Source organism: Mytilus edulis, chromosome 5 (genome assembly GCF_963676685.1).
Source record: "Mytilus edulis chromosome 5, xbMytEdul2.2, whole genome shotgun sequence".
NCBI classification, from domain to species: domain Eukaryota; kingdom Metazoa; phylum Mollusca; class Bivalvia; order Mytilida; family Mytilidae; genus Mytilus; species Mytilus edulis.
Window position 1 is genome coordinate 63,042,625 of NC_092348.1, and position 10,152 is coordinate 63,052,776.

The window sequence follows — 10,152 nt, forward strand, 5'->3', positions numbered from 1 at the left end:
AGTATCAGTGCACAGATATATTTACTGTAACTTGGTCATTTTTTCTCAAAATATTGGGACTATTATCTAATATGCAGCAAACTTTCTGTATTTTTTCTTTCCTTTTTAAGTAGAAATGTGGATCTGCAACATGTTTTCACTTGTAATTTCTGCACATCAAATCACTTTGAAGCAGCAAAACTTATGTCTCTTGGGTGGTTTCCCAAAGTATTGGCAACTGAATTTTACTGCACAGTTTCTTACTTTGTAGCAGCAAAACTTCTGTAACTTGGTTTCTTCCCTGGAGGAATGGGTAACTGGTATTTACAATTCAATGTATCCGACTCCCAAGCAAATATTGTGTCATCTTTAAATGCAGTGATGATTGTGTTACTCAGTGGCAAGAAAGAGACCTGTAATCATATTAAAGAAAAAAATTGCTTTTAGCCTACACTCGTGTCTGGTAATTCAGCCCATCTGATAACTCTACTTCCATGTGTTTCTACAAAATTTTTTTAGTCTGCTATATTATTTTAATTTTGAAGAAAACCATTTGCTTACGTCAAGCCAAAATGAAAGGGAGATAATTCAATTTTAAAACTATGGAAAGCCAAAATAACAAAATTCAAAACAATCTTAAAAATTCGCAATCATTTAGAAATATGTATATGAAAGTTTGACACAAGCTTTCTGTTTTTTTTTTTCGATTCTTAAGAATACAAATAAAATATATTAACTCTGAAAAATTTTTTGGGTTTTATATTTTAATTACTAGATTTACTGCACAGACATTAAACCCATTGACAAGGATGATCGTGGCTTAGCTGCATTTCAGAATACTGAATGATAGCAATTTTGTTATGAGAATGCTATTAACCATTCTATTGACATTCTTATCTTTTTTTATAATCATATTCTAACTTTTCTTTTTTTTCTGATCTTAAGGTGGCTCGGGACTATTCGACTGCGCATAATTTCACGCATGAATTACAAAAGTATTTGTCGTTAATTTGATATAATTTTTTTAAATATTTTGATTGATTAGAAATGTTAAATCATTGTAGTTATGTGAATAATAGAATATTTTCGTTATTATCCGTATTTGTTAAATGGTCATAATGACATTTCACCCATTTTCACCATTTTCCCGCCAAAATATATTTTTTTCCTTATCGGTGACCTATCCAATTTTTATTTGCTCATTCTTTGAAGCTATATTTAAGCTTTTTATATTACAGTTTTGGACCATGTGTCATAGAACGTTTTTTTTAATAATCCGATAAAAATATGTCAACACCTCTATTTTCCCTATCATTTCATTGAAAAATGGTCCCTTTTACATACCTGTTTAAAAGTAAAATTTTGAGCTTAAATGGTCCGTGACCTCCTATTTTTTTTCTACCAATTTGATTCAATTTCTGTAAAGAATAAAATAACAAAAAATACGGCACTTCTGATAGAAACTTTTAATAGGCCCCGAGCCACCTTAATAAAAAAAAAAGGTTTTTACATTTTGGTTAATTTTTCTTTTTTATATTTCGTTCTCCTTTCTTAGTGGTCCATTACTAAAACATCATTTCCAAACGTTTAAGTTCCTTAATATATGATAAATCGGTCTTCCATACTTGTTTACAACGCATGGACAGACTTACCGGACAACCACACTTCCGTGAAAAACACAGGTGACCCATTTGTCTTATTGATTTTCTAATCATTTCAGATATATGTCTTTGCAGAATTAATGTTAATATGCATAACATTGAGTTTTCAGTGAAAAGATTTAAATAAATTTTGAAGCAATTTTAATATAATAAAGAATAAATATAAAAGACCAAATCCTTAGGTGGGCAGAGTTACCGGACTGCATCATATGTAATTTTCTATCTATCTAAGAGATTTATTATCATGACAGAAACAAAATTTTAGATTAACAGCAGTCAAAACTTTGATTGAGGTTTGTCAAAATTCTACGTTTATACAAGACTGTTATATATAATCTCAAACATTAAATTTGTATTTTTTTTAAATCCAAAGATACATTTTTTGTAAACTATGCAATTTTTTACTATTATTATTTATTTCAAAACAACAAACTTTTCTTGTTTTCTTGTTTTCTTGTTTATTGGGATGACATGGACAAATATCATATAAAGGCTACATCTTATGTTTACTAACATTGGAATTTTCCTCTCTTTTTTTAATGTTTCAAAACTAATGAAGAAAGTTTTTTATTGCAAACATAAAGAAAGTAATCTCCTTTTTGTCAAGATATTCAAATTTTTGTCTGTTCTATTTTCCAATTGAACAAATACAATAGTTATTGTTCTCTGTGTAGTTAATTTACTGTAACAATATAACAGACAACATTTTAAACACCTTGACTAAGAGGAGATGACTCTGTGGAAAACTTTCATTTGGTTCACAATAAAACTACCTGAACAATGCCAACATCTTCTTTGATATTAAGTTTTCTTTTCCTCTGGAAAGTATCTAGATCCCACAGCTGAGCAGCATCAGTAGATGTTGTCAATGCATACCTTCCTGAAGCATGTACTGATATATTCCCTATCACAGATTCATGTCCTTTCATCCAAGCCACCATCTCTTTTGTATCTGAAATATATAAAACTAGTTGTAATACTGTGAATTCGTTACTGTTCACTGGATACAAATTTTCTTGGATTTAATGGGTAAAGGAAGGCCATGTTTTTGCTGACTTTGAACATACTATGAAAACCAAATATCTATAAAAATATGATTTTCCAAAACAACAAAAAATGGTAGCCATGACTATATAAAATGTATCAACAGTATATTTTCCCCAGATTTTCTTTGAGATTTTCATGTAATCTCATCCTAGCTCAAATTTAAAGAATAAAGTATTTGAAGATCTATATCAGATTTGCTATTTCAATTAACCATTTTGGTTTTTTTTAAAAACCCATTTAATCCACCATTTTCTACATTTGAAAATGCCTGTACCAAGTCAGGAAAATGACAGTTCTTGTCCATTCGTTTTTGATGTGTTTCGTTATTTGATTTTGTTATGTTATTATGGACTTTCCGAATTGATTTTCCTCTAAGTTCAGTATTTTTGTGATTTTACTTTTTGATCAAACATCTGGACTGAGCTCTGACTTACTGCCATGACACTTTTAATAGGATGAAAAGACAGCTGACTAAATCACATACCCATTAAAACATCAACAGGCCATTTTGTCTAATATAAGTCTGAAATTTAGATGGAAAATATTAACGCAACACAGATATCTACTTACCAACATCATAACATTTCAATGAGTAATCTGATAGTCCCACCAAAAACTCAGATTTCCTTCTCAAGTCAAACGCCATTGCTGTACATGGATGTCCTAGCTTTTGAACCAAGGAAAACCTGGAAATTTATAAAAAATATTTACTCAATAAATAGTATACATAAATTATCTTGGCCATATTTTCTTTTAACATTATTTGATTTATAAAAAAGGTATAACATCAAGAGATCAAACCTTCATAAAGGTTAAACATATTTTTCTTAATCTTAATATTATAGGGTTATTGCATGAATATTGGGGAATATTGTCCCGAGTAGAATATTATATTGCACGAGCTTGCGAGTGCAATATATGTTCTACGAGGGCAATATATTCCCCAATATTCATGCAATAACCCTTTTATTGTATAGCAATATAATATTTGAAAGTAAAAATTGGTTTAAACTAAAAAAATCGTTGATGACGTCATGAATTTTGAAGATTTATTGCACTAGTGCAATATTGGAATTTATTGCACGCTAACTTTTGGTTACTTTCTGTGGGAAATATTATATTGCTATACAATAATTATTGTTATTTGTTATAAGTGTAGTCACTGCAATTGTATTTTTTTTTCTGGATATATACTTTTTACTCACTTGGTCAAATCATGTTTTGGTCTATTTTAGACATTCATTCCTACACACATGCTGTAGGTGTACATAAACCAACATGGCCATCTTGAAGGGTATTACATTTTCAAATGTTAATTAAATAAATACAACAATATTTCTGTTTAAACCAAAAATTAGATAGTATAATGTTCCTAACCAATTGCCATAAGTTTAAAAAATATTTACTGCTACATTTCATGATTTTTCAATTTTCACAATTTTCTTTATGAAAAATAGAACCCAGATATTTTGTTTTACGTGTTTATAATTTGCATTTACCTGTTTTTAGTAATATCAAACATGAATATATGTCCCTGATGGTCCCCTGCGACAAAACTGTCACCATTACTGTCAAATGCAGTGTGAAGAAATCGGACATTTTTACCAGCATGTGATAATGTACTTGGCTGACTGTTAGTAATCTGTATCATTAAGCTGAAAAAAAATATAGGGTAATCTTCAAATATTAATACAATTAAAGCAACAAACAAACAAGAGAAGAAGCAATTTATTTCTTTACTTACAATTACAAATGTACTGGTAATTTTATTCCCAAAATACTTAAAAATAAAACTTCACTTATTTGTAACTAAAAAAAGAAACTGACTGAATAAATGTGAAAATTGTAACATTTTTATTTTTAAATTAAAAACAAAACTTTGAACATGTTGAACTACTAATCTAATTTATCATGTTTATTGTTGTTCAAACATTTTTTTCCAGCAGGAAGAGTTGAATCAGATTTAACATCATAGTTTTTTCATTACGAATTTACAGAATATGAAAGTGATATTAGTGATTGCTTGTTTTATTATTTACATCATACCCATTATCCGATGATGGTGTAGGTTTTCTGTGCCATACTTTACCAGATGTCTTTCTACAAACATCAAGGGACTGCATCTTAGATGGAACCTTGTACCTGCAAAAAACTAATATTTTTTTTGAAACTGCCACAATTTTCAACATATACACTTTGAAAAGAAAACCTTGTGCATCTACATTGTACATGTTATAAATGCATTACTTGATTTTTAGCTAGGAATTTTCACAACACATGCAAATAAATTATTTCTGATGAAAAATCAATTCTGTATACATGTATAAAACTTGAAACTGAATCTCCAGCAATATGCCTTGGAAGATATAGGTCACATATATATAATATATAAATGTAGAAAATGGTGGATTAAATGGGTTTTTTAAAAAAACAAAATGGTTAATTGAAATAGCAAATCTCATATAGATCTTCAAATACTTTATTCTTTAAATTTGAGCTAGGACGAGTTTACATGAAAAATATATATATAAGCTAGAGTTAGAGGAGGGGGATAAGGTCTCCGTGCAATGCTAGGCGGTGTTGTCGTAGAAGTTAAAAATAAAAAGTACAGGTTCCAGCCCCGGCGCCGGGGAGGAAGTTACGAATCAAATCTACTCTAACATCGTTAGGTTGATTTTCTAGGCACTTTATGTATGTATATATATACATATATATATATATAACAGCTTTTTTAAAAATAATTTAGGAAAATCATTGAACTGTGAACAAATGCAGTTTAATTCTATCTTAAATAACTTGCATCACATCCTATTTTTTTTCCAGTAATGTTGTTTGTAAAGCCTGTAAATTTAGATAAGATCTGTGTACACTCATTGGTGCTGTGAGTAAACTTACCAGTATTCTCAATGGATATCAAGTGAACACCATAGGAAAATCTTAAGAGTATTGTTTTTATCCATTCAAAAAATGATTTAGTTTTCTATAAATCAAACAAATAATTAAGGCAGTGGCTATTTGACTGGCAACGGCAAAATAGCAAATTTGCTATTTGACCGGCACTGGCAAAATAGCAAATTTGCTATTTGACCGGCACCGGCAAAATAGCAAATTTGCTATTTAGCCGGCTCTGATTAAATCATATCTAACTGGAATTAAAATTTAAGAATAATAATTAAATATCAAAATTTTCTATCTAAAAACATTTGTTACTGTTGCTCATATAAACACTTAAGGGGACGACCATTTGATATTCTGGGGGGTGGGGGGGGCAGGAGGATTTGTTTTTGATCGGTTATTTATTTTTGTAAACTAAGAGGACAGATTATTCATTTTCTGCACCGTTGAAGCAAGATTTTTCATTTTAATTAAAGCAAGGGACTGATTATTCATTTTTACAACTATATTTTTTATATTCGAAATTTTTTTTGAAGGGTTTTGGATCCACTGAAGGCCCAAGAAGCTATAGAACAAATGATGCAAAATCATGCTTTCTGGATGTTCCGAAGACCCTTTGATAATCTGAAAATTAAGTTTTGTTTAAATAATTTTTATGCCCAACCTACACTAGTAGAGGGGCATTATGTTTTCTGGTCTGTGCATCTGTTCGTTCGTCCGTCCGTCCGTTCGTTCGTCTGTGCGTCCGTTCAGGTTAAAGTTTTTGGTCAAGGTAGCTTTTGATGAAGCTGAAGTCCAATCAACTTGAAACTTAGGACACTGTTGCTTATGATATGATCTTTCAAATTTTAAAGCCAAATTAGACTTTTGATTCCAATTTCACGGTCCAATAAACATAGAAAATGAAAGTAGGAGTTTCAGGTTAAAGTTTTTGGTCAAGGTAGTTTTTGATGAAATTGAAGCCCAATCAACTTGAAACTTAGTACAATATGTTCCCTATAGTATAATCTTTCTAATTTTAATGCCAAATTAGATTATTACCCAATTTCACGGTCCATGGAACAGGATAGTGTGAGTGGGGCATCCGTGTACTTTGGACACATTCTTGTTTGACAATATTTTGGTCTCAAAGCAAAATGTATAAATTCAGAGTTAGACTGAAATTTCTAGGGACAACATCAAAAGACCAATGTGCATGATAAAGCAAAAATGGAATTCGCATAGTTAAGCCTATGGCTGCTGGTTTTTTTTTTAAACTCATGATCAAGTTCATAACAAAATTACTAGATTACAAAAGAAATGCAACACTAACAGAATACAGAAGGGCAATCAATGAACAAAAGACAAATAAATAAGAAACATTGATCCCGAAAAATCAGGGCTATAAGTCTGAGGGAAAACAGAACTTTCTTCTTGCAAGGTCGTGAACACAATTTGATATGGAGACAAGCGTTTGGTTTTGAAATTTTCTACATGTAGTTACGGCCCTGTTTAAATAAAAGTGAGGTATGTTTCCTGAGACAATATACCTCAAGTTAAATGAAACCAATTTTCAGAAATTTCAAGTATATTTAAATAATATTTATACTTTTGTTATTAAAAAATTTGTGAAGTGTTTCACGATTTTTTTGGGGGAAAAAGATGAATTGATGAAGAATCTGGTGCCATCTCATACTTTCCATTAGACCTGCTGAGTTATTCATTTTCTATACATTGCAAGTCAGGCAATTTATTTTCAAACTACCACAGAACAAACCATTTATTTTTGTGATTATCAAGGCCGAGTTATTTATTTTCAAAATCCTCCTTTTACACAGATTTAAATTTGAAAATCAACATTTTGTTATAAATATTTTAGAAAAAATATATTTAAAAAATGTATTTACAAATGTGTTTTCATGCTTTTAATTAATGTTATAAAGTTATAAATTATTTATTTATGAAAATCTTTTATTTTTTATTGTACTTTAATATTTTAAATGCTTGATATTGTGATAAAATGATTTTAAATTATTATTATAAAGCTTTTTTATTCTCCACTAATCACATCAATGAACAGTTTTATTTAGTGCCGGCTAAATAGCAAATTTGCTATTTAGCCGGTGCCAGTCAAATAGCAAATTTGCTATTTTGCCGGTGCCGGTCAAATAGCCACTGCCAATAATTAATGCTTCAAAACAAGCCATCAACTTTTAAATATTCAACGTGTTGTCATTAATTTCAAGAATGTATACCATTTAAATATCTGAATAAGTTTATTAACCTTTAACATGCTTAATCTCCTTAATATTAAACTTTTTTTTTTAAAGTAAGGAGTTGGTCTCATTGGGATCTAAGCGTGACACAGGATTGCTGATTTTTTGTAAGCATGACACAGGATTGCTGATTTTTTGTAAGCGTGACACGTGAAAGTCAAATTATTGTGCCATGAAGACAGGAAACGAAGTCTAGCAGAACACAGGGAAATTACAAAAAAATTAGAATTGCTAATGTATATACTGTAAGCGGGATACAGGAATCTGACAAAACAGTAAGCGGGATCAGAACCCCCAGTGATACCCCCTAAGGAGAACAATACACCTAATCGCTATTTATTCCATTCCGGATAAGTTCTAAAATTACACAACTTTTTCATCCAGTTGAAGTTATCTGGGACCCTGTTTGAACAATGCACCATGCATGATACTTTTTAATGAGACCTGTTTAAACTACCGTAAATACTTCAAACAAAATATTTTTTTACTTTAATTTTAATTTCGAAAAAAGTGGATCATACTATATCAAAGTTTCTTGATAATCACTTTCTAAAGTTTTTTCTCCCTCAGCTCACTACTGATGACCTCCATTTTTCGGCCGGTGACCCAAAACAGGGAGTTGTATAAATGACTGTTTTTCTCGGAATGGACTAAATAGCGATAAGGTGTATCCAAGGGCAAACCGACTCGATGGGCACAAATGAACTCAGGGCGAACATGTAAATAGGGTGGACAAACCCAATACCCATCTGACTATAGTCGAACGGCTGATTGATAAAGCTTGTCTAAAACAGTGTAAGTTCTTTATATTAAAGGGACTTGTAATTGTTAGGATAACAGGTAAATTTTGGACTTCCAAATTGATATAGATTTTTTGCTTTGATATTACATATTGCAGCACACAGGAAATCTAAATCTGTGCAGCTCATTGCTTGTTGAAAAGGGTAGAAAAGCACTTTTTAAAATAAAAAAAACAATTGGACTAAATAACCAATGCAAGCTATTAGAAAAATTATTTGACTCCCTAGTTGTGCCTATTGCTCTATACGGAAGTGAAGTATGGGGAATAGGCAAACAACACAGGGATTCAGATCCCTTTGAACACTTGCAGTATAAATTTATTAAAGAAATTCTAGGAATACATTGTAAAGCATCAAATGCTGCATGTTTAGCCGAGCTAAATAGATTGCCTTTATATACCAGAATAGAATTTTCAGCAATAAAATATTGGCTTCATATACTTGAATCAAATAATTCACTTGCCCTAAAAATATATAAAGCAACTGAAAAAAATAACTCTTGGATAATAAATATGAAAAATCTCCTTTCAAGACTTGGTTTTCATTTTATTAATCTAAATCCTATTGATATTAAGATGTATTTAAAACACATTCAAGAGAGAATCAATGATATAGCCTTCCAAAAGCAAGAGACTGACATCAATCAAAATAAAAAAATGAACTTTTTTAATATACTTTATAAACCAAATAAAAGACCCTCGTATGTTGATCAATGCAAATCCAAAAGTGATAGATCAACATTATGTAAATTGAGGTTAAGTGCTCATACTTTATCTATTGAAAGAGGGCGATATCTAAAAATACCAAAGCAGAATAGGGTATGTCTTTGCTGTAACAATGAAGACATTGAAGATGAACTTCACTTTCTTTTAAAATGTTCCTCCTATAAATATGTGAGAGATAACCTTATTAAAAAATTAAATAATGTTCTATTGAACAACAAATTTTCTTCCTTATCATATAACTTACTTATATCAATTCTAAATAGTAATTCCCAAACAATATTAAAAATTGTTGTCAACTATTTGAATGAATGCTTGTTGGTGAGAAACTCATTATTAAAAGGTACTTGATTTTTGTAATAATGTATATTATGCTTCTCATTTATTTTTTATATATTTCTCTCATAATTATCCACTGTCACTCCTTCATTGTATATATATGTTATTGTAGTTAGTCTTTAATTTGTTGCCATAACCATTTATTGTCAATGTGTTAGTGCTAATAAAGTTATCTTATCTTATCTTATCATATTTCATACCCTGTAAATTTTGAATTTTGCTTCCCTAACTTATTAGCATTGCAGCTTCATTAAGTGTGGTTAGTATTGCTCTTCTAATAAACAGTGATGTTTACTATTTTTCGGGACCAAACATGTTTTGATTTGTCGCGCTTTTATAAAATTATAGATTTTTTAAATTCATAAAAATACGAACTCTGCGGTAAATTAAGTTCATCATTGCAGTGATTATAGAATCTCATCTAGCCTTAAATATCAATTCATTTAAAGTTCTA

General features: G+C 30.2%; 1 protein-coding gene across 3 annotated transcripts in view; it reads right to left on the reverse strand.

Annotated features, from left to right (window-relative positions):
- LOC139524167 (TBC1 domain family member 31-like) overlaps nucleotides 1-10,050 on the reverse strand; it is a 40,402-nt gene extending 30,352 nt beyond the window's left edge. For all 3 annotated transcript variants that reach the window (XM_071318785.1, XM_071318786.1, XM_071318787.1), the window contains exons 1-6: nucleotides 9,899-10,050; nucleotides 4,734-4,829; nucleotides 4,187-4,342; nucleotides 3,258-3,373; nucleotides 2,414-2,592; nucleotides 244-392 (exon numbers count right to left, since the gene is read on the reverse strand). In XM_071318785.1, coding sequence (XP_071174886.1) covers nucleotides 244-392; nucleotides 2,414-2,592; nucleotides 3,258-3,373; nucleotides 4,187-4,342; nucleotides 4,734-4,810 — 677 coding nt within the window. In that variant the 5' untranslated portion in view covers nucleotides 4,811-4,829; nucleotides 9,899-10,050. The remainder of the gene's footprint in view (nucleotides 1-243; nucleotides 393-2,413; nucleotides 2,593-3,257; nucleotides 3,374-4,186; nucleotides 4,343-4,733; nucleotides 4,830-9,898) is intronic.
- Between the last annotated feature and the right edge of the window lie 102 nt (nucleotides 10,051-10,152).